This window comes from Diplotaxodon limnothrissa, linkage group LG16, assembly GCF_057381915.1.
Source record: "Diplotaxodon limnothrissa isolate DT_005_m linkage group LG16, D_limnothrissa_male_GT1.1, whole genome shotgun sequence".
Classification (NCBI taxonomy): domain Eukaryota; kingdom Metazoa; phylum Chordata; class Actinopteri; order Cichliformes; family Cichlidae; genus Diplotaxodon; species Diplotaxodon limnothrissa.
This window is the reverse complement of record NC_140611.1, coordinates 34714681-34740055: the sequence shown is the minus strand read 5'-3', so window position 1 is coordinate 34740055 and position 25375 is coordinate 34714681. Positions and strand designations below refer to the sequence as shown.

The following is a 25375-nucleotide window of genomic DNA, read 5'->3' as shown; positions in this document are numbered from 1 at the left end:
AATTTAAGGCTGGAAGTGTTGTTGTTTTAACAAAAGGGAGGACATACAAGTGATCAGAGGAGGAGTTCCAGAGAGAGATCGGAAAACAGCCAGAGCGCTGGAAATGGTGCAGAGGTGCACAGGGATCCTGAAGGGGACAGGGGAATATTTAAAACAGGTGAGATTTTTGCTTTGTTCCACCAAACGTGACCTTTGGGGGATTTGCAGTCATTGTTGCTCAATTTACGACACCCGTTTATAAGCTCCCCTGCAATTTGTCTGCTTGGATAAATACATTTAGGTCCAAAAGAGTCTCAGTTGTACAGTTGTCCTCTCCGTTGCAGTCTTTTGGATCATGAAACTCTTTGTGAACAGCCCAAGATACTTATCCAACCAAACTTAAGTAGTCAGGCGTTTTCACTACTTCATTGAATAGAAAATGTATTTTCTGATTTATGTAATGATTCTTTATTAGCTTGAAGTGTCTTCTTCCAGGATGAATTTCCTGAATCTCTGCAACAGAGGTAGCAAGCACAGTTAGCACTGTCAGAACACTGGCTAAAAAAATATTCCAATTTTCCTTCGCTGGGTATTTATGTGTCCCTGGGGGCGATGTGAACACACAGAAGAGGCAGAAAAAGTGTGACAATAATACACGGTGCTATTAACATGATGAGAGTGAAGAGTGGGGGGTCACGAACGTATCCACATAGCGAAAAGTACGTCTGGTGGACCTCCAAGTAAATCTCATCTACCAAAAATCCATAACCCCAACACAGAGTTTTCTTAGCCCAGTCTTCCACACATGTCATCAATTTGTTGTAGTTGCTGCAGAGAAAGAGAGTGAGACTAAAGTCAAGGTGACCCAAAATTACTCAGGCGGTAAAGAATTTCACTTGTAACATTTTTAGGGTGTGTGAAATATGTGCAGCATGAATCTGTAGGCTGAGAATCAGATTCCACGTCAGCACATTCGACATTATTCATACATGTAGCTTTAAGAGTTGGGCCTTAGTCTGCTCGGTGAATCCTTGGAAACCACAAGTCACTAGGGAAAAAGTTATTTTCCACGATTGCAGATTGCTGCAGTCGCCTGTAGCTTTCATAAAACACGCCACCTTTTCATAAAAAGGTTCACTGCTGCTCAGTAGTTGGTAAGTATTTGCACACAAGTCTGTGTCTTCCATGCAAACGGCAGGCAATGGCAACAATCTGCTAGTGACCAAAGTAATCACATGGAAGTTTTTGGTGCAGTAGCATTTTTGCAACCATTTTCACCTAGCGACTAGCAGAGGGATACACATTGTGGTTGTCAGAGGGTCACCGATCAGTCTCTCCACCTGGGTGACTGAGGCCTTAACATTTCAGCTTCCTGTTTCCCGTTTAGCTAACAGTATTGCCAGGCAACAGAGCTGTTATGTGTGTTCTACTGACCACAACACACCCAACTGTCTGCAAACAGACCTTCATTTCATGGGATAACTGAGTAAAGACTTATTAATAAATTAAAAGATCAGGTATGCATGAATTATTTATTTGGCATCATCAGGACAGACCAACCCTCTTTCAGAACCCACCATTAATGCATTTTAAATGGGTCATCAGCACATTTTCATTTATCATTAGGGGAAAATCAGCCATAAGATACCAAATAATATAAACATTGTTTATTTCTTGCAAATGCACTATTAAAATATCCTGATGTCAGTGAAATGTACAGGTGCACTGGTTCAAAAAATGGGAACACATGACTGTGCTGAGTAGGATGTAGCATGAACAAACAACAGCAGATGAATAGAAGCCATGCTTTTTGCCTCAGTTCACCTGGCATGATCATAGATCCATGTCACACAGTTGCATTGCACTTATAGGCGCCTTGTTTATAGGCGCACAAAGCCAAAAACATCAACAGCCTGAGTGTCTTCAAGATTTTTATAAATGGAGAAATCACCCGCTGATGTTTAGGCAGCAGCTTACATTTCAAGTTTAAGCATTAATTTGTCACGTCCTCGGGGCAGAGAAGCAACCGTAGCCTCTCTAAACAAACATAAATCTCGCAACCAGATGTCGCTGCAAAATTTTAGTGTGGAAAAATTCCACCGAGGCTCAATTGAACCTGACAGCCAGAAGCCTGCTCAACAAGCAAGGCTCCTTGTGACGATGGACACTCCACCCTTACACACCATTTAAACTCTACGGTACCTCATCTCCCAAATTATGCTGACAGTAAAATATGGATTATTACAGTCATAATTAAAGTCCACTACCATCCACTCCAGGTAGCATGGCAAAGACTAAAGTCTCCAGAAACAACTGCTGTCTGGAAATATGAGCCCAAGAGCAATGGTCTCACATGTTTTCATTAGAATATGAGTAATTAAAACTTCGACCGGCATCAAATGTAATGAGGAGACTGGAAAGCATCTGATTTTCCCATGACTAAAGGTTATTATACGTCTTTACTGAAAAGGCAGTAAAAAGAAGTGTCTGTATTTCATTGTAGAGTTCAATGAGTGAAAACACAGGAAGGCTGGATCTTTATCCAGCCTTCCTGTGTTTTCACTCATGTTGAGCTCAGCACAGACTCATGCATTAATGCTTGGTTAATCACACACCACTCATTCAAGTCTTGGAAACTCATGGGAGCCTCTTGTCCAGTTAAATATAACTCATTTGTCTCTCTTATATAAACACACAGAAAAAAACCCCCGACAACTTTATATTAGCTAAATTTAAAAAATAAACAAATGAAGAAGAAAAGAAGAGCCTAACATTTACCTTTGAACCATAGGCCACGGGCACATGTTCTGATAGTCACTTGTCTCCATGCTTTTGTTGAAATCCAACAGGCAGTTGTCAACATTGATGTCAAACAGGTCCTCGTTGCATGGTGGACGGACAGCTTCTGCTGTGATTCCTGAAGAAAATGACATTGCACAACATAGGTGAGAGTCAGCACTGCTGACTCAATTCAGGATAGCGCATATTAATGTTAGAAACACCACTGTTTGCCTGTTCATTTTTTTTGTAATAATTTGGATTCAAATTGGCTTTCAGTTAAATGTAATGAAGGGTTCTTGTGAATTAGAAGATGTATCAGGCCTGGATATATCTTGTAATTCCCCAATTTGAAAACATAAACGTAAAAATCTTCCATCTTCAGCTTTTCAGGGTCTCTATATTTATATTTATTTATTTAAATTATATTTATAGTTCATGTGGTGTCCATAAAGGAAACTTCATTCACACCCCTTTTTTATATGACAAATAATTCTGTCTTCACTGAATCTTGCAAATATATGCATGCAGATGAAATGAATGAAATATTCTAGCTGAAAATCTTTTCTGATGTTGTGTAATTTGTTGAAAATCACACAAAACGAAAGGTACAACTGCCATATGAGTATAATGATAAATAATATTGCATGCAGTGAATGCTGCTGGTTTAATTGTGCCCCCTTTACTCTTTCACTTTGCAAACTGTAGCCAAATATGTGTTGATAGACCATGCAGTAAAACTGAAATATATTATTAGCTCCATTAGCTCCCTTTGCCCTTCAGTGTGACTCCAACATTGCTACAAGCAGCTACATCTAATGCATGTTTGTGGAGCATATTAACATTATTAGAACTCATTGAACTTCCAGATGCTTTTATTTGTCCCTGTGAGACATCTCCACCCCCAACCCAGCCACCCGAGGTTCTCCTTTGCCGGCCCATTTAAAAAAAAAACCTGGAAACGCTCCCATTTTCCTGTTGTGAATAACTGCTGTTTTGTCTGTCTTGATACATTTAGCTATAAAAACTTAAAAAAAAAAGATTCCTCTAACCCAAATATACCTTTTAAGTTCTCATTTTTGGTCTGCAATGATTGTGTGATTGACTACACTTACCTGCGCAGATGAAGAAGATTGCCAGCAGGTAAGCAGTCAGCATGATCTATTAAAAGATTGTTATGAGAATTCATTAATACACCGAACAACCACTGGTTTACATCCTCAGCATGCACAGAGTGCAGGTGTTTTCAAACTTCCTTGATGGAGCCATCTGCACCAGCGTGACACTTCTCACTTTTTTTGCAGCAAAGTCTCCGACCACCTTGGCTCCTTCACGTTATCAGGCACCTTTACACAGACCAACAGTCTTGTTGTCTCTGGCTCGTATCGAGTCCCCTGAGGAAGTCCAAGTTGTGAAAGAAGAGGTATTTGGTTACACGGTTCCTGTGTAGCTTACTTGCAGCTTCTGAAGATCACACAGTGGCTTAAGGGCTGTTGACAGCACTCATAAGACAGGTAGTGTTCCTGACACTGCAGTGGTTTTGACATTTTTTAGGTGGTGGGTCATCTACACTTGTTAGTTGTGGTTTGCTTCTGATAAGTGATCCATTTCCTTTCTCCCACATTTTGTTTTCCTCCCCGCTGTCTGTCAGGGCCTTGGGGTCACGGTCCCATAAATCCCACCATTCAGCAACTGTGCAAACAGACTGGGTTTTCCTTTTCAACGTTTTTTACGAGATTATTTTTTAGGACCAATTTGCTTCATGCAGTTGAAATGACTGCTGACAAAGTAGTGATAAGCTAAAATAACATTAATAATGCAAGATGGTTTTCAAATGGGGATTTTGTAACAATGTGCCTACTGTGCATGTGTGTTTTTGCTAGTAGGGATAGTCAGATCACTCCTCAGCTCCCTACAAACCTAAATTCTCCATTCTGTTTTTATTCTGTTAATTTGTCTTGTTGAGCTTTACAAAATGACACTTTCTCCAGTTTTGTTTTCTCTGCTTCCTCCCCTCACTGGAGTGTTAATTCCTTGAAATGCACATAATGGTTTCCACATTTGACATTTCTTGTATTTTCTAGTTATGATGCACAATAACAAAGACAAAGAAAAGAGACCCTTTCCTATTTTGTCAGTCTGCATTTAAAAGGTAGATATACATTTAACATTTAAGGTTCCAACTTTCACCTCAATCCCAAGCATACACCTTGAAAGAAAAAAGGATGTGTATGAAGACATGATGTCCATCTGCTTCCTGGACATTCCCACAAACTAATGAATTTATCTCGTGGGAGGAAAAAGTGAAAACAGATGTTGCCATGGAATGTTGAAAAGCATTTTCTTCTCTTTGTATTTTCCTCTCTTATGTGCACATGTGATGTTTGTCCCTCTATAAAAGCACATATACTGTCAGTGATGTAAATGCACGAATTGTTATATTGCAGTTGGTTTTACAACCTATGCGGCGATCCATCCAGCCAACACTTGTAAATCATTTTACGAAACCCAAAACCTATAAAGATAAAAAGTTCTACAGTCACGTACCTCTGTTGTTAACCAGCTGTCGTAGATCCCTGGTGAAAGCGGAACCTGTTGAAGATGCTGCCGATTGTTTACCAGCCAGCTATTAGACGCACGACTTCTCACACAAAGCTTCTGTAGTGATCTGGTGCTGTTTCTTATCGGTGGAACTCGGAGCTAATTGGATTGTGCAACAGAAATGAACAGCCTGCTCCCTTTCCCAGACCAAGCCTGCCTGTTCCCATGCTACCCAAAGGCGTGTTCCAGTCAGAGCCCCCCTAGAGAGACTTTAGCAAAACTCTAAGAGTCAAGAAGCCAGCGCACAGGCACCACAGACACATATTTAACGTAAATGTTTATGCTTTGTGTTAAATCATATTCTTATCCAGCTTCCCAGCAGTGGAAGATGGGGTGGGGTAGGAATTAAGGGGTGGGTTTGTGTGTGCAAAGTCAGCACACACAAACTGAAAGAGACTCACAATCAGAGGAAATTTGTTATTTCCAACTCCAACACACCCCAAGCTTTATGCTTGGGATCTGTTAGTTTTAACTCTGCTTAGAGCTGCCTTTAGATCCCCAATCTAGAGCCAAATTTATAGTTTACCTCTGCTATTTCAAAATGGTTCCTACATTATGTTTTTATGAAGACCCTGATGAAGGCCACAATGCTCAACGCTTCAGTAAAACAGTAACGCTGCTTTATATACCACTAAGTGTTCTACACTCTTCAGACTTTCCTCTCCTTGGCATCTTGGAAGCAGGTGAAGTTCATCCCTGCACTGTCTCTGTTTTTTTTTATTTTTCTTCCCATAAAATTACCCCAACTTTTCCAGCATAATGCTACGTAACGTGTTCAGTGCTCAAACCTGTTGAAATATAAGCTGGTTCTCAAAAGGCAGCAAGACAGAACTGGCTGCACACCACGTGATGATTAAATGGAAAAGAAGTATGAGAACCCTGCACTGGCAAGACATACATCTTCACAGATGCAACCAGAAACTTGGCTTTGCTTATATAGAGCATTTACTGGAGGCCTGTCTTAAAATCAAAGTTTCTTGGATGAGAGGTGAAACATCTTTAAGTAACTTAAAGAAGTCCAGACGCTTTTCTTTCCAAGCTCCTTAGACTGTCTTAAACGTAGCTACTTTTCTCCCAAATTCAAGGATGGCTGTTAGCTTTGATCCCTGGATCCTCCAGCCTGTGTGTCAAAGGGTCTTGAGGCTACTGTCGTTTTGGTTGTTTGTATACAAATAAAAGTTAATTGAGTAAGATTGTGAAATTCAATATGCATTCACTGCTTCCATTAGCGAGCAATCAATAAAAACGGTATTAACAGCATGAAGTACCTTGCTTTGGGCTTTGAGTAATGATGAAAAAGGCTTCATAAATTCCAGTCCATTTACAAAGATATTGGTTGTATCATATAACCGACAATATCAAAACGACAGTGGCAGGTAATTTTGTGTTGCTTTTGCACACAGAACTGTCTTCTGTACTGCGTGGTGCTGTAGACTCTAGAAACCCCCATACATCAAAAAATTGTTAAATGCATGATTAGTGGGATTCAATAAATGTGGTACAAAAGTTAAACAGAATTTCATTGCATATATAACAATCATATTTAAAGTGAAATATAACTATTGTGTCAATAATGAGAATAAATTGTAGTAATTTTGTCAATAATACTTTTGGAATGAAGGGGTGGAATGGTGGCCATCATCTGATATTTTGAGAACAACTTTTCACGACCTAATTTTTGGCAGAATTGATTTTGATACTATCTTAGTAGACTGTTGTTATCAGGCTACTAGATGCTATGGAGAATTCAGCTGTATGGCAAATCCTTTACCTGCATCTGGAGGATGATTTTTGCAAGAGAATCCTCTAAATCTGATCAAGGGTAAGGCATAGATGGCGCCAGTGACCATCTTTCTCTTGGAAGGAGGCCGCTAGCAGGCATGGCTAATCTTGCCCCTTGGAGCAACTTACCCCAGTCTCTCCCTTCTTCTCCCAGGACTGCCTGGGGAATGTAACAATGCCCCAAAACAGAGTCCACTAAATCCAAAGGATCAACTGCCAGCATCCCAGTGCTCGACACCATGCGACACCCCCAGAGATCTTGGGTCCTGTCCATGACCTGAAGAACTCAGAGATGTTTTGGCAGCACAAAACGGCCCAACACATTAGGGTTTTAATGTTTTGGCTGATGAAAATTTGCAGCATATAAAAAGATCATTAAAAGTGATGTTAACATGTTTAGCTTTGCTAGAATAATTGAAAAAGGAGGATTGTAGGATTTTATTGTCAGTACTGGAGCAAAAGTGTATGAATGCCTATTACACAGTCACACATGATGTAATGGTGGCTTAACACACTGTCATGTGTGGAGCGTATGTTGCACCTCTTGGAGACAGGGCATGGGAAATTTCTCGCCTATGACATGAGAAAGATATTTCCTCTTCTTTGACTGACCCAAGGATGCTAGTTAGGGCTTCCAGGCCTGCGTTGCAGCTCCAGCGTGACGTCAGTGTCGCTCCTTGTGTAACATGCTTCAACTTAGCTGGTCTGGGTGTATGAAGTAATGTCTGTCAGGGCCTTCTATCCTGGAACAAAGCATTCACTGTCGGACCAGTAGTTGAAAGAAATGCTACTGCACTGAAAAAAATGTTTTGTTCAATTTACTCAATTTTTTTATGACAAGTGGTTGCACGAAATAAATTTGTTTGAATCCAGAAATATTTTTTAAGTACACTGAATTTAATTTAAGCGAGTAAAACCAACATATATTTTTAAGCTACTTTAACTTAACTGTTGTGGATACGTCTTAGTCAAATATTATTAGTAAGTCCAACTAAGGTCGTGTTAAATGTACCAGAATAATTTGTTTCCTTTACACTTATGTCCCAAACTTATATTCAAATCAATCAAATTGTTAATTTCTCTCTATTTCAATTAAGTTAAGTTTACTTAAAAAATATTGCTTACCCTGATTTGTAGTTTTTAAAAACGTCAATAATGAAAACTACAACATTCTTTCACATCATTTATTAATGCAAAATTTGTTGCAAACAGAATAAGAATCCACATCTCTAAGGGAAATTGCTGCAATTTGTATAATACAAATTACAAAACTTTTGCCTATGAACTAGTAGCTTTAAAAAGCTGTATTCAAACAAAACAGAAACAACAGACAAGAGAAATGTTAACCAATGTTTCTCTTCCTCTAAAAAAAAAAAAAAAACTCCTTACATAAAAGAATAAAACACTACCAGCAGTATAATGTATCACAATTAGAAACTGATGCATCCACAAACTAACCAGTTTCAGACTTGCTGTTCTGCGATCCATATTTAGAAATTGCATTTTAATAAGGTAATTAGACTTAAAATTAAACTTGTGTTTTCCTTACTGCTTATTGACCACTGTCTTTCCATTCTAGTCCTTCCTTGAAGATTCTGAATGTTTTACATATTTTCTGACCTAACATACTCGCTTCAAAACAATTAATAGTCTTTAAAGTGTTACCAGTGTGCTGCAGTGTGGTAATCATGAATGGTTTTTTTTGTTTTTTTTATCCGGTTGAGTTAACACTGATTATACGCAGGGCAGCAGCTATAACTGAATAATTACAAAGTTGCTCTTCAAGTTACTCAAATGTACCACACGTGAAACATTCATTATTGAAAGTTAAAATGTTCAATCGAAACATAACACAGAACAAATGATGGTTGTACAAGAGTTTCACTCCTATTCACAAGAGCACCAGTCATTGGTAATTTACATAACAGCATTCTCTTGATGTGTTATTTTAGAAATCTTCCTATCCAGTAGCAATTTTGTTCTTCAGCCCAAAGACTTTGGGGGAGAGCTTTTCACCATCGAATCCCATCAACACTTTCTAAATGAATTCATAATAGTCCTTCAATTCCTTGGGGAAGGCTAGGTTTAGTGCATAGATTACTCCAAGCATCAATGCACAAGCTTGCGCCAGAGATCCAATGTTGTCCATGACTATCTCCCCTTCAACAAATATTCCAATGTCATCATAATGTCCATTTTGTCCATCCTCCCTGTTGATGACATAAATGCCCATGGTGTGCTTCTTCAGGTCTCTCTGGATATCATCTCCTTCAATGTCCTAAACATTTAATAAAAAGGTAAAAGAAAAAACAATTAACTCTACAATTAAATTCCAATCTAGTCGTTTGTGTGTGTGTGTGTAATACACACACACACAGATATCTATCTAAAAAGTGTGTGTATAGATGACTTGCTTACAATGACTTAAATGACTTACAAAGAACTCCCGAATAAGGCTTCCGTCCTCTTCACCAAGGTAGAGGCAAAGTGCCCTGAGAACTGCTTCCCTTTTCACTTTAACATCACTTTCAGCCTGTTTAAAGAGAGTTGCTGATTAAACTAATTTGGAAAAAAGAACAATGTCTGACATTCGCAATAAGTAAATTTTATCATATGTCAGTTCAAACATAGTAAATAAAATTTATATATGAAATCTCAAAATTTAGATTGCTTGGCTGGTCACCTAAAACGGCTTATTGGACTCACCAGTGACCTGCCACTTAAGACAAAAGAAATCCAAATAGAATTTGCAATATTCAGATTTACCTCTTGCATGATCTGCAAGTGGTGGGCAAGTTTCTGCCCAGAAACACCGCCCTTCTTCTGGAAAACTGTCATCAACTGAGGTGTAATTCTGCCTAACTGTGCCGCGAAGGTCATCTCCAGTTGAAGTGTTGTAATACACTGGAATTCAGCATTTACCTGTATCACACACACACACACACACACACACACACACACACACACACACACACACACACACACACACACACACACACACACACACACACACACACACAGAAAAAAAGAAGACTGGTGCTTAATCATTGGTATGATTATTTTGTTATTTCTTCATTAAATGCTACAATGCAATTGCCATCACTTCATAAAGCATGATTATCATATGGGTTAGTATACAGTGCATGAAGGATGTTACTACTGTTAATCAAAGAAGAAATGAATGGCATCAGTCCATTTAACGGGTTTAAAGGGTTTTAAAAAGCAGATATTTGTCTGTTTCAGGTGGTTGGCAACACATTTTCCTGTGCTCTTTGTCCACTGGTGGGAGTGTCTCACCTGTGAGGTCAGCGGGGCAGAACTCTGCCATCAGCAACAGAGAGCAGAGAAAATTTAGATGTGCAACTAAAAACATGCTTGCCATGTAAGCCCCAAACATCTCTGAAATTGCTCTGCAAACTTCAGAGTACTTATACTTCAGGAGTCCTGTGGGTACCGTAAAGACTCATGTATGCAAACAAACCACATTTTTTTTTGCAATCTGATCCTTTTTCTCTTGGCTGTTTCCTTCAGGGATCACCACAGTGAATGATCCACCTCCATCTAACCCTATGCTCTGCATCCTCTTAACTCACAAGAACTAAATTCCTGTTTTTCATTTCACTTTCGCAAGTTTTTTTTTCTTTTGTCCTGGATAAAAGAAATTTAATCATATATATTAATTGATATTAATTAATATCAATATTAATAATCACAAGAACCCTTAAGATGAGATAGATAAACTTGTCCCTGCAATACTGTGACAAATACTGTTGTGATAAATATGTAAGGAATTTGCATGTACTTACCAAAATAACACCATCTTCTTGAATAAACAGTAACACATAAGGGGAAGAAAATCTGCCAGAAAAGGAAGACAAATAAAAAAAAAAAAAAAAAAACTTTAGAAAGACAAACAATTACCATTTCCAAGCCATTAGTGCATTACTTCATGATACTCCCTTGTAACAAAACAAATCTTACTTGTGCCTCTGTGCAAACTACAGATGGCACGATACCACTTTTTTATGTCCGATACCGATATCATAAATTTGATTATCTGCCGATGCCGATATGAATCCGATATAGTGTATTTTATAATAAATAAAACTGTTTTTATAAATATTTTGCTGCATTTTGTATAAGTTCATACTCAGTTTTAAAAACAAAACATTAAAGCTATTCTGTTATACCTGTATGCAAAAAATACACTGCACCCAAAATATTTTATACTTCAGCAATACTGATCAACCTAAAAAACTTACACCATCCTCCTTATTCAGGTATTCTAAACAGTACATAGAAATATTAAACTAACTAATAGGACTGCCAACTCCCAGCAAAAATATTAGGAAACCACCCCGCACCCTTCGCCTGATAATGCTTAATTGACGTAATCTACTTTAATGCACAGAAATCAATTATTTTTCTATAATAATTTGATTCAACATTTTTCTTCAATACAGTTGCAGACAGCGCAGACAGCGTACCTTCCCAAAGGAAAAAGTGCTATATGTACTACTATTACTAGGGCATATATTAGACTTAATATTTACTACATACAATAATGGATCTCTATACATTTAACCAGATCACCACTTTGGTAGTAAGATTTAGAATAATTATTTATTAAAAGCTAGACATTTTAAATGAGAATAAGAAAGAAAATTATGTCTTTGTGTCTCCCTTTCCCTGTTAATGCCCTACCTGGCCCCCTGGCAAAACTTTGCTAGATCCGCCCCTGCACAGTTACCAGATGTCAGCTACATAAGAATTTCACTCGCATGTGCTGTGCCAGTGTGCCTGCACATGTGATGTGACAATAAAAGTGATTTGATTTGATTTGATAGAAAAGGATCCTGGTGTTATTTGTCTCTCAGAAACAGTTCATAACTTCCCTTCAACTCATTCATGTGACCTAAAATGTAAACCTGTTTCTTCATTACCTGTTCAGCTCTAATGATTCAGTAAAAACTTCTCCTGGTTTCACCTTCATGTTTCCTTCTCACCACATATCCAAACTATCATGACCAGCAGCTATTACGGCTGTGGCTCCAGAAAACATAAGCGGATACTAGAAGTAATATTAAAAAAATTCTAGCAACAGCTTATCAAGCTTAAACGTGCTGCTGTTGTTTATCTGCCGTTTTCCTCTTTCTAGCGCAAACTGGGTGACTAACAAATGAGAGAGACTTGCAACAGAAAAGCCGATCACCTGATAATCGATCAGTTTCATGATTGAAGTAGCAACAGGAGAGGGAGGGGGGAGAATGAGGGAAGAAGTTTTAGCTGTTCAGCATGAAGACACCGAATAACTCCAGCTTTGTGTCTTTTTTCATTCTAGCTGAAGTATAAAACAAATCGCTTCCTTTCCCCCTCAATACAAAACTCCGACAGCCAGTCCAGCTGTGGCTCCATACATCGGTTGTTAAGCTCAACATGGAAATACTATGCAAACATAAAGAGATGAACTTACACACTTGCTTTACTTCTCTGTGTTAGTTTTCTCTGAGATTAAATGCAGCGGTTTGGAAGCACGTAGCGAGGCTTTAAATGCTAAACCAGACCGCTGACAGGTCTTGCACTCAACAGCTCTATCAAGTGAAGCAACTTCTTTTCTGAGTTAATTTCAGTTCTGACAAACATCACTCTCAGTGCCTTTTGATCTCACATTTTTGGCAACCACTGAGTTATTCTCCTCCACAGTTTACAACCATTATTTTTTTCTGCACAAAAGACGTTGTGCAACGCCAATCCTACTTATTTCCTACTACACCCCTGACTGTGCAGGTGCGTTCAGAAGCCCCCTCCCCCGCCCGACTATTCCTTAATGCCAATGTTGTGGCGGGAGGGACGATTTCTCAACTTAAAACTGCAGGCGACTGTACAGTGAACTTTACAGCTAACTACAGAGAAATTGCCTCGTTCCATAATTTGTTAGTACAAAGTGTGCCACAAGAACTAAGCTAAAAACATATGACATTTTAACGCATCAATACAATTACTCTTTTAATAGAGCAGTAGCTAATAGAGCACATAGCTAGCTTAAGTCAAATTCATGACAAAGTTCAGAGGTGTACAACTACTTAGACTTCTTTCTCCATGTGCACACGTCTTAAAGAGTCAACATGCTTTGACTGAGGTAAAAAAAAATAAAACAAAAACGACCGTAAAAGGTTTACTTACCGAAGCTAGACCACCTTTATATGAAGTTGTGCGATTAACTTGAGCCCGCTTGCAGCACACAAAGAGTCCGCTTCTTCAGTCCGCGTGCAAAATGGTGGCCTGTCCTAACGCATGCGCAAAATGGCCCAGCAGGAGGCTATGAAAAACATACTTAAGCATTTTGAGCTACATTTAATTAACTAAAATTAATTGGATTAAAACGCAGGGAATGTATTCTGGAGTTACTCGAATTATATATGTAGACAGGAATTACTCATTTGAATTGAAAAGATATACCAAAATATAATATGCTATATTTAAAAGGAGACAATATCACTTTTTTCAGTGTGGCCTGTCAAATAGATCATGTAAGTTGAGAGATAAGATATGAAATATCAAACTGAAATATTTTGGTGTCTAGGTTACAGAAAGTCTAATGTCACTACGTCATCACCGGCTTGTATGTAAAACACATTTGAGCTTCATATTAACACTATTGGTAATAAAATAGTTTGGCTTTTGATTAAAGCCACAAAGTGTGGAATAGCTTTGACTTTGAAGCCCCTCTGAGGTAATGTAACAGAACCTTCGTGGCAAACAATGCAGGGAATTACTCTGAAACCCTGATGAGAACATTTCCAATTTTATGGCCTGAATTACAATATGAAGAGGGACAACCACACCCCGCTTGCATTACAAGGGTCTTGCGATTTCTTTTTCAACCATCGTGCATGCTGCATGGTGGCAAAAGTACTAGGTTTCACTTAACAGCTGGTATATCAAATATTCTTTGTTTGAAATTGCCAGCCACTCTGTCCAAGTACATTTTAGTACTGATATTTTCTAATTCACTTTAAAGTAGAGATGGCACGATACCACTTTTTTATGTCCGATACCGATATCATAAATTTGGATATCTGCCGATACCGATATGAATCCGATATAGTGTTTTTTAATCAACAAAACAGTTTTTTAAAATATCTTGCTGCATTTTGTATAAATTCATACTCAAGTTTAAAACAACAACTACACTAAAGCTATTCTGTTATACCTATATGCAAAAAAAAAAAATTTCATAGTTCAGCAATACTGATCAATCTAATAAACTTAAACCTACACCATCCTCCCTATTCTGGTATTTTAAAGAGTACTTAGCGTAAATATTAAGCAACCTAACTAATAGGGTTCCAACTCCCAGCAACAACAAAAATAAATAAATAAAAAATAGGGAACCACCCCTCACACTCCACCTCATGATGCTTAATCAACGTAATCAACCTTAATTTGATGCAGTGTGAAAAACAATGCACAGAAATCAATTATTTTTCAAGAATAATTAAATAGATTCAACATATTTCTTCAACAAAATTGCAGACTGCACAGATGGTACCTTCCCAAAGGAAAAAGTACTATAGCTTACTAGGGTATATTAGACTTACTAGTTACTATATACAGTAATGGACTTCTATTCATTTTACATCAAATTAAAACTTTGGGTGTCAGATAATTATTTATTAAAAGCTCGACATTTTAAATGAGAATAAGAAAGAAAAGTATGTCTTTGTGCCCCCTTTTCCCTGTTCATGCCCTATTGGCCCCCCTGGCTAAACTTTGCTAGATGCGCCCCTGCACAGTTACCAGCGTCAGCTACGTAGAAAAAGATCCTGGAGTAGAAAGTAATAATAAATAAATTCTAACAACAGCTGATCAAGCTTAAACGTGCTGCTGTTGTCTATCCGCTGGTTTCCTCTTTCTGGTGCAAAGTGGGCCAAAAACAAACAAGAGAGACGGACTCGCGACAGAAAAGCCGATCAGCTGATCATTAATCAGTTTCATGATTGAAGTAGCAGTCGCTTGTTAAGCTTAACGCAGGAATGCTTTACAAACATTCAGAGATGGACTTACACACTTGCTTTACTTCTCTCGGGGATAACTTTGTCGGAGATGAAATGCCGGGTTGCTAGCGAAGCTCCAAATGCTATCCAGACCACCGACAGGTCCCGCACGCCACAGCCGCTCTATCACGTGATGCATACTGCTCCGACGTGCTAAAGTTCTGAGGTGAGTTACGGCGTGTTGCAAGTTTTGTGAGGTGCTTTCGTGATATTTAATGGATCGGATTACATTTTTTATTTTTCTCCGATATCCGATCCAGTAATTTAGGTCAGTATCGGACCGATACCGATATGTAATATCGGATCGGTCCATCTCTACTTTAAAGCACATCTGAGCAAATATCTTAGAGCTGCACATCCATGATGTGAATCTACACGTTCTACGACATCCCAAAGTTTCTCTGTTGGACTCATTACAGTGAAGATGACTTGAGTTCAGTGAACTCATTGTCATGTTCAAGCAACCAGTTTGAGCTCTGGTGCATTATCCTGGAAGCAGCCATCAGAAGATGGTAGTGTCTGGGATTTAACTGATGCTAGTACTTCATTACACATCACTCTGAACTCTTGATAAAAGGCAAAGTCGATCCATGTTTTGATCTGTTTACATGAATTCTGCCCTGCCATCCAAATGTTGCAGAAGAAACTGAGACTACTCAGACCAGGCAACATTTTTTCCAATCTCATGTTGTCCAATTTTAGTTAGGCAGTGTGAATTGTAACCTCAGTTTCCTGTTCTTAGCTGACCAAAGTGCCGCCCGGTGTGGTTTCCTGCTGTTTTTCTGCGAGATAGGAAGGCAGCTGGGTGAAATTACTTTTCTGGCATCAACAAGTCATTTCACCCAGAGAAATACCTCTCACTGGTATTTTCTCTTTTTCAGAGAGTTTCTGAAATACTCTGACTGTCCCGTCTGGCCACATTTAAAGTCACTTAAATCACCTTTCTTTGCCATTGCTCAATTTTAACTTCAGCAGGTGGTCTTAAACACATCTACATGCCTAAATACTAGGGGTGCAACGATACTCGTATTGATATTGAACCGTTCGATACAGTGCTTTCGGTACATATATGTATCGAACAATACAAAATTTTTAATTTATTTTATCAACTTTTCTTCTGGCAATGCTGTCTGTGTTGAGTGCTCAGTGGATCTGCGTTCAACTACTCCGCCTAGGCTGCACTGTCGAGCGCAGATCCACTGAGCGCAGCGCAAGCTAGCAAGACAGAAGCTAAGCTCCTTGCAACATGGCAAATTGAACTTCCCCCACCCTCATTCAGATCTGGCCTTTGGAACTATTTTGGTCTTCATGTGAAGTATGACCCTGAAGGTAAGCACGTCATGGACAAAAGTAAAACAGTATGTCGGATGTGCCACGCAATGCTCAGTTACATGGGTGGGAACTACTGCGTTAGCGCAGTTAGCTCGGTAACGTGTTGGCCGTCCAGCCCCAGGCACGGGGCGATCCGCGGTAGCTCGTTAACAGAGATTTGCCCTGTTGTGGCGTTAACGTCATTTCAAATTTAACGCTGACAGCACTAGTGGGAACGCAACGAATATGACTGCACATTTACGCCGACATCATCCTAATGCAAAGGCAAGTGGAAGCAGACAAAAACAACAAGCACGCATGCTACAAACTTTACCCGAGTCATTTAGACAGCCGTTAGCACATGATTCTCCTCATGGGGACCTGATATGTTTAATATGCTGCTGAGAGTATACCCCAGAAGAGGTGTATAGTATAGCTTTTATTTTGGAAAGAGCCATTTCTCTGTAATAAACTCTCTTTTCCAAAGATGAGTGATTTCTCGATCAGATAGATTAATTTTTTTATTACTTTGTTGTTTCAGCAACATTAACCTTTTGAGTTAAAATATTATATATTTATAATTTTAATAAATGATAAATTAAAAAAGCATGATCATTTTTTTGTATCGAAAAAATATCGAACCGTATCGTTGCACCCCTACTAAATACATTCAGCTGTTTCCATCTGACTGGCTCATTTGATATTTGTATATAACAACACTTACTATGCGGCTGTGGCTTAGGAGCAGGTCATCTACTGAGTGACCTAACTGGAGGGTCAGCAGTTTGATCCGTGTGTGTTGGCTTGCCTGTAGGGAAGATATTCCCGGCAGTGAAGCCATCAGATGTACATGTGACAGGCAAAAAACAACACAGAATAAATCGTCAATGAATATGTGTGTCAGTAAGTGTAAATGGGGACTCTACAGTGTGCCTTGTAGGATTCAATTACTATTAGAAATCTTTGAATTTATCTGATAAAATAAGAGTCACATTTATTTAAAAGTAAATGTTAAGTGATAACAGTATAGCAAACTGCTAAACGGGTCTTTAATGTACACAATTTTTCCTACACCATTACCATTTGGGTGATGACATCCTTTTCATTGTCTGTGTCTGTAAATCATCACATTTCCTCCCATACAGCTTTCAAAGCAACTTAACACAAATACCAGTTTGTCACAGAACCTTAAAAAAAATATAAGAGTGTTGGTTATGTACATAACAAATGTGTGGAAAAAGTGTTTTGTCAACTTCTGTCTCCCGAACCTCCCACCTCTCTCATCATCATTCTTCTGCTGGGTTTATCTGTGAAAACATTTTCCACTCCGTTTCATGAGAGACGCTATCCAAACAGCACGTGCGCCGTCTTTAAAAGACGCACAACGTTAACTAAACCGTGTCTACCTGCTGTGTACTCTGTTTGCTCGGTAAACTGTTCCTGAAATGGAAATGTTTTCTTACGACCACTCCTCAATACGATGATATTCTGTGTGTACGTGCTGCTTAGCAACTCTGAATGAATGGGCGACGGCTGAACAATGTCGGGATGTCTAATTTTTTAAGCGGAACAACCTGATATTACGGCGCTGAGAGATATTTTAACTGGGCTCCTGAAAGATCCATCTCCCAAAGAGTCATTTAGCTGAGACAAATGGAATATTACAGAAGGTGGTCACATTTTCCAGAGTCGGTTATTTCCCTCAGTCATGGATAAATTCAAAGGACAGAACTGAAAAGGAGGCTGATATTTAGGAGGATACTGATAGAAAACTATACACACGAGGCTGATGACAATGCAGAATTTAGAATTAGTTTCAGAAAAAGAAAGCATAAAAATCCAACAAAATGTACTGTATTAATATTCTGCACATGAATCTCTAGAAGGAACACACACACACACACACACACCTACATCATCGCAAGTGAAGGTTTATGAAATAAATGGCTATCTGCAATGTTCTCTGTGGGTTTGGAGAAGCAGGCTCTGCAGCAGATCCGTGGAGCAGATTATTATTTGATTACTCCAGAGAGCACCAAATAGGCCCGAAGCAAAACCCAGGACTCTGTTCAACCTTAATTTTATCAAACAGTGGCTGCGCATGAAGCTCTGGGACTGATTATGAATCCGGTGTCCAGCGGTCACATTAATCAGTGTGTAATTAAATGCATGGCGTCCCAGTCATGTCTGTGAATACCTGCCACTGACCGGTGTGGTGCTACAATTACACTCATAGTTTTACTTTTAATAGCAGAGGACTTGTCCTGTTTAAACTGCAAATGCTCAAGTTTACATTAATTATTGCATTTTTAGATTCAATCAGCAGCTTAAATCACTCTTCTTTGTGAAAAGGAATCACATCATTTTCACCTGAATCTGCAATTCTTTGTATTCCTACAGGGTATTTCGCTGGCTTTCAGCCAACTGCATTAGTTTTTACAGCCCTGTTATTTGCTACTCACACCAGCCTCATTTCCAAGCACGGGGTGGATATTTTCTGTGGAAAAAAGCTCTAAAAACCACCTGTACACCCTCAGCACCATCTGCTGGGGGTGGAAAAAGGAAGGTGACTAGGAAGGTGCTTATCAGTATCCTAACATTTGCTTCACTTCCCATCTCTTCCCAACGAAAGTAATAATGGGAGGGAGTGGACACCTTTATACATTCAGATAAATTGATTAACATATTATATATCCTAATTTGTTCAACTGATCACTCAGTGTGATGGTACATTATAGTGAATCAGCTCTACCGCTTGCTTGTTAAATCTTACTTTAAAAATCAAAAATTGCAATGGTCAAAATGTTCAACTAGACGTCAGCCTTTGGGTGGAGTTCTGGAGTGTAAGACAGCAAGATGACTTTACCTCCTTCCTAGCCTGCGTAGTTTCTGTTTGAAGGGTCTGACTTCTGGCTAGATCCTGTGCATGCGGTTTGCCCCTTTTCATATGAATTTGTGGGAGGAGACAAATAAAAGGGTGGTCCCTACTCATCCTGTCCAATACTTAGACAGTCCTTTCCTCACCAACATGGTGGTAATTGTTTAAATTATGGTTCCCATTAAAATGCAAAGAAAAAAAGCAGGATACACTTTAAAGCAAGATTATCATGTCAGTTGGAGTTCATGAGCATGGGATGTTCGGCTTCAGTGTCAAAAACATTCAACATATTCAACTCAAAGCTGATGTTGTGGACCAATGGTGTCACATTGACTGTGTCCACTTTAGCTACATACCTGTTAAAACATCCTTTGAGTAATTCTGCAGTAGATGTCAGAAGGGCTGCTTTCTGCCCTGATGACACACACACACTGAAAATAATGCAAGCTGTGCTGTGTGCAGGTAAAATGGTTGAGCTACTGAGGGGGAAAAAAGAGCACTTTTGGCTCCTTAGTCTTACCTTTAACTGAGTGCTAACTGACACGCAGCAAGTGAGGGAGCCAAATCACAGAAAGAGCACTGACTTTAACATTTCCCAGGAAACATCTGGTTGGACTTTGCTAGTAAGGACATGTAGATGGTGCAATTGGAGTGAAATGGAAAAACACAAATGTTGAAAAATTTCCTCTCTGGTAATCTTGTACTGAGTGACATTATAGCACCTGAAAGCAACAGTTTCAGTTTCTGAACCTTCTTATCAACAGGGATTTATATTTTGATACTTTCAGGGGGGAAAAAAGACTTCTTTCTCCTCAGTCAGTTGGTAATATGAGAGCAGATAGGACCCTGTCAGCGGCACCACAGTGTTTACCCAAACACAGAGGACTGTCAGAGAATCCAGAGGTTCATGCTGTAGGGTCATTTTACCTTTAGTGGTCACTAACAAACCTAGCAAGCGTTATAATGGGCATGTACTTCTTATACGGTTTGCTTTTTGCATATGTTGGGCTGCCTGGACTCTTACTCTGTGATTTAGCTTTCCGATGCCCAAGCTGCACCGCAGAGGATATGATGGCATGCACCAAAGTCGATCCGCTATGTGCAGAGATTGTGAGGGAGCCAGGCTGCGGCTGCTGTCCGGTGTGTGCCCGGCAGGTGGGAGAGCTCTGTGGGGTTTATCTGCCAAGGTGCTCCACCGGTCTGAGGTGCTACCCAAGTATGGATGCTGACTTCCCTTTACAGCAGCTCATTCAGGGTTTGGGACAATGTGGACAAAGAATAGATGTGGATGTCTGGGAACATTTGAACCTGTCGGGGTATGGTAAGTTCTATGAAAAAACTGCTGCAAAGTAGTAGAATAAAGAAAGACCATTAAAGCTGCATTAATCTGTAGTTGCTGTTTTCAATCACTAAATCGCTTTTTATATTTAAATTGAATAAACTGAACAGAGAATAATCCCCCAAGGCTACATTGGCCTTACTTTTTAGACCTGGAGGAGACATGGATCTCTTCCAAACCATTCTACAGGGTAGGGGTTTTACTTTTTAGAACTCCTAGTGTTAAGACTTAAAGTTAGCTCCATGGCTACTTTGACAGGTACCTGGCAGCTACAGCCCATCACTGTCTGGGCTTTACCTCCACTAGTGGGAGCCTCTAATCCGGACTTCTTTTTTCTGCTGTTGGTGCCTTTTTGAACATTTTAACTAAATTATCTAACAGATAATCTGTGGAACTAACCATCTCGGCAATTTGTGCTTTGGCGAGGTATATTCAGTGTTTTGTCTGTTAAATGTTTCTGTGTTTGTGTAATTTAACTGTAAAGTTAATGAACACAGCTCATTAACCAAATTTGCTAGCTTTGCCTTATAGTGCTGCCATCCAAATACGTTCACTTCTTTCTCCAATAAGCCAACACAGTGGTAGCCAAAATGGTGGTGAAACTTCAAAATTCCGAAATCAAAACTAAAGGCTAAGATCAAGTCAAGGGTGATGTCACATCCATCTTTTAAATACAGTACATGATATATTGTTATATATTGAGGGGTCAAAACTAGGGATGGGTACCGGTATCATTATGGCACCGGTTCTGACATAAACGGTAGTAACCAGACCGAAAAGCAGCGCTTTTTTTTCCCCTGAGATGTCATACACTTTGGATTCCAGCCAATCATTTTATCTTTGCGAGCGTAGTAGGCGGGCCCAGGTACGTACATTCTTTTAGAGCAGAGCTACAGATTAAAAATGCCCAAGGCGAAGCTGTCAAAGTCTGGCTGTACTTCTGAGCAAATGATGCAAACTCAGCAGCCTGCAACAAGTGCTTTAAGGTGATACTGTGAAAAGGAGGTAACTCCTCGAATCTGATGAAACACCTAGCGATGTATAGCATTTTGTTAAAAGCCGAGAAATGCGCTGTATTTGATAGCTTGCTGCGAGACCTCACACCGTGCACATCTACTGCGCGTGGTTTGCCTGTTATCTGCAGTGTTGCCAACTCCTCAGTAAGGAAAATCGCTATCGGTTGTCCTAGAAGTCGCTAGAAGTCGCCAAATGACGTCATCGCCTAATTTGCATAATTGGTCATGCTAATGTAATTGTAACCTACGCTGTTGGAGAGAGAAATAACATCGTAGAAGAGACATAAAGTGAGTAAAAAACGTCCTAAATGCAGTTAGAATTTATTTAGAACTACAAATTAAATTTATTTTAGCAATTGTTGTTTTTTAATGTCACAATTCCAACCCTGCTCCTTTATCCAGTCCTGGACCAGCAAAAGTGACCTGAAATGGGCACTCTGGTGGAGTTACTTTGTGTGTGAGAGTGTGTGTTTATAAGTAGTTTTAAACCTTGTGATCCACAAAACAGCATAACATTAAAAGAAGAACTGACTGCGTTACAGTCAGTGCGGGAGCAGCGGCTTCGCTCATGCGCTATTCATTTGCTGTTCGGACGCACAGGTGTGAACGTCTCCTGCTCTGATAGCAGCTGGGGAGGACTATCCTCCGCCTGTGTGCGCTTTGGCACGGGTGAGGTGCCCAAGGCAGCACCCGCTGCTTGTTGAGAGTAAGAGCGATACGCGTTTGCACGTCAAAAAGTCGTCATAAATAAGTCTCCAATAATATCAGAAAAGTCGCCAGATTTGTTGCTAGTCGCTTTTTAGAAAAAAAGTCACTAAGGGGGTCTGAAAACTCGCTAAATATAGAGCGACAAAATTGCTAAGTTGGCAACACTGGTTATCTGACCCGGAGTTAGCAACATTCCCCAAGAACCCGAAGAGGAGAGTTCTGGCCCCTAGCCCTGCCAGTGTAGCAGAAATGATGACGGATGATGATGGCAGCAGCAGCCGTTCTTCTCTGCGTGAGTAGCTTAATGTTGTTCGTGTGTAATTTATGTTGCTAACCACGTTATTAACTTAATGCATGTAAGGTGAACTAGCAAACATCATCATAGCTACATGCGGCTGTCCTCTTGTTTGATGGCAGATACTCCCTTCACCCTGGCCAAAAAGGCTAAAATGACCAAAGAAAAAGTGGAAAACAGCTAAACATGAGAGGTTTTTGGACAAAGTTTGTGTTTTCCATTGTTTAAGCCCTGCTTCCAGCCAAGAGTGATGTCACAAATCCCCTATAGCTGCAGAAAAGGCTAACATTGTTATCTTTTTACAAAAAAACAGCTGAACACGAGAGGTTTTTGGACCAATTTTGTGTTCTCCATTCTTTAAGCACCATTTAAAAAGTACCGGTTTGGTACTGGTATCGGATAAAACCTAAACCATACCCATCCCTATTCAAAACCTGGCATTAAGGGTACAGGGGAGGTCATTGCATATAGTCTTTACAGAGTTAGTACTCATGAGAAGTACTCATGAATCCAGACTAGATTTCTTCTGTCTGTCATGTTGGAGAGAGGACCTAAAAGCAGACGCGTACAATCAGGACTAGACAGTTTATTTAGGCCGGGAGAAAAACAAAAGAAGAATACAAAACAAAAGGGGACTCAGACTTTACTAATCAAACTGGGCAAAGCTAAACATTAAGATCATAGACTGTGAAACCCGGAAAGACACATGGAGGGAGGTGAACTGACATTCCAGTGAGGATGAAGGGGAACTCACACAATTTATACACATGAGGATGATTAGGGAAAGTGGAGGCCCACAGGAGGGACTAATCGGGCATAATAAGTCAGGAGAAATGAAGCTGAACACAATCCACATGAGACAAGGGACTGTCAAAATAAAACAGGAAGTGTCATGCATACCAAGACTCAGAGTAGGACTTGCAGGCAGGGATAAACAGACAGACTGGGGGTGACAAAGGATGAAACACAAAAAGAAGAACATGGAGACAGAGCACAGATACAAGGACAAGTGAGAGAGAGAGAGGGAGGGCGAGAGACATGACAGACAGGAGGGGACACCAAGTAGAAAACAAAGAGACCAGACCAAGGGAGCAGGAACTGAAACTGATAACACTTAAATAACTTGAAAATAAACTAGACACCTCTAACAATATAGCAGGGAAATTACCAGGGATTACCAAGCTCTACTATTTCTAGTCACAGGAACTAAACAAGAAAACAAAACAATATAAAATCCAGGTAATATGATCATTTCTCAAAATCAAAAATGAATTTAACAATATTCAAAAGGTCCAAAACACAGAGAAGTATATTAATTTCCTAGGAGTGGAAATCTAATTCATTATGATGTTAAATCACCTACGTCTGCATCACCACAGCTTAAACTGACACAGTGCTATATGTGATGGTCTGTGTACATCTGTTTTGTACATCCAAAGATTTGTCCTCTGTCAAGTATCTTCTGTACTGTGCTTTAACTGAGACTTCTCCTATATTCTCTTATACCTCAGCATGAAGTTATAACACAGAAGGAAAAACTTCACTGAGAATTAGCAGAGTCGAGACTACAGTTTCACTGCAGAACTCTTTTAATGTCAGAAAAACCACCATCTACATCAAACATATTTGTAACTATCCCAAAAGAAACAACCCAGAAATCCTGCTGGGACAGAGAAATGTTAAGCTTTGCTATCCCACATTACAGTTATTAGGGACAAAGGGTCACTATTGATTCCTGAAAATGAATGTTGACATATGCAATGTGTTTGGCAGGCAGTGGCAGACCCACATCTGTGAGCGCAAACCAGCAGTATCCCTCCAATGAACTCTAACATGTCTATAACCCACGTAGCCTCAAAGCTCTCGTATTGGGAATGCCTTATTTTGATGTAGGCTATTGTATTAAGGAGGAAATTTAATACACATTGAAACTTTTAAGGCTAGCATTCAATCATAAATGTCTCAGTGTCTGTTGTGAGCATCAGTGTCAGTTTGTTATTGGAAAAGAGTTTCTCTGAAGAAGAAGAAGAAGAAGGTGGTGTGACCTATTTATATAAACTGCTTAGAGCTAAATATTTATTTGTTTATCTTGCGTCTCATGGCTACTGACTTAAATGGGAGAGGATAATGAAAACAAACCCATTTCCAATCCTGCAATTTTATCTGAGCACAGTGCACTCGGGATGGGCTCTATGCTGTGATTTATCACCTTTGGTGTTCAGATCAGTTAAAATACAAACAAGCATTGTTTTATAGGGCAGGTTGCACTCTGTTAAGCTTGACTTTTCAAGCATGGCAGCTATTTAATATCAACATCTGTCTTTCTTTGTACCCTTCAACATCCACATTTCGTTAACTGCAGGAAAGATCCTGAAGTTTACACTCTCACTTTTCAGTTCAACAAAAAAACAGTGTTGCTTTTTAGGATATTGTGCTTATTTGATGTGATCCTGGGTTCACGTGGGTCCTTTGGGTCACTGAAATGAGCAGCACATCAGCCTGAGTAAACAGTCTAGAGTTCATAACCTCCTTGAGCTTTGCTGAGACTTGGTGCTTTCAGCAGACAAACATCTGTGTATAAATATGTAAAATGTGTTGACTAGGGACAAGATTTTTCAGTTTCCCAGTTTC

The 25375-nt window shown here is 39.5% G+C and overlaps 2 protein-coding genes across 2 annotated transcripts in view; one reads left to right on the top strand and one right to left on the bottom strand.

Annotated features, from left to right (window-relative positions):
• Positions 1 to 454: 454 nt before the first annotated feature.
• Positions 455 to 5438, bottom strand: LOC146616578 (receptor activity-modifying protein 1). The gene is made up of 4 exons (XM_085374849.1): positions 5305 to 5438; positions 3873 to 3918; positions 2758 to 2896; positions 455 to 807 (listed from the first exon to the last, which is right to left on the bottom strand). The coding sequence occupies exons 2-4, from the start codon at positions 3913 to 3915 to the stop codon at positions 573 to 575; spliced, it is 417 nt and encodes a 138-aa protein (XP_085230975.1). The 5' UTR covers positions 3916 to 3918; positions 5305 to 5438; the 3' UTR covers positions 455 to 572.
• Positions 5439 to 20234: 14796 nt separating this feature from the next.
• The window catches only part of igfbp2b (insulin-like growth factor binding protein 2b), a 30170-nt gene continuing 25029 nt past the window's right edge, over positions 20235 to 25375 (top strand). The window contains exon 1 of the mRNA XM_085374957.1: positions 20235 to 20707. Within this exon, the coding sequence (XP_085231083.1) occupies positions 20350 to 20707 (358 nt within the window). The 5' untranslated portion in view covers positions 20235 to 20349. The remainder of the gene's footprint in view (positions 20708 to 25375) is intronic.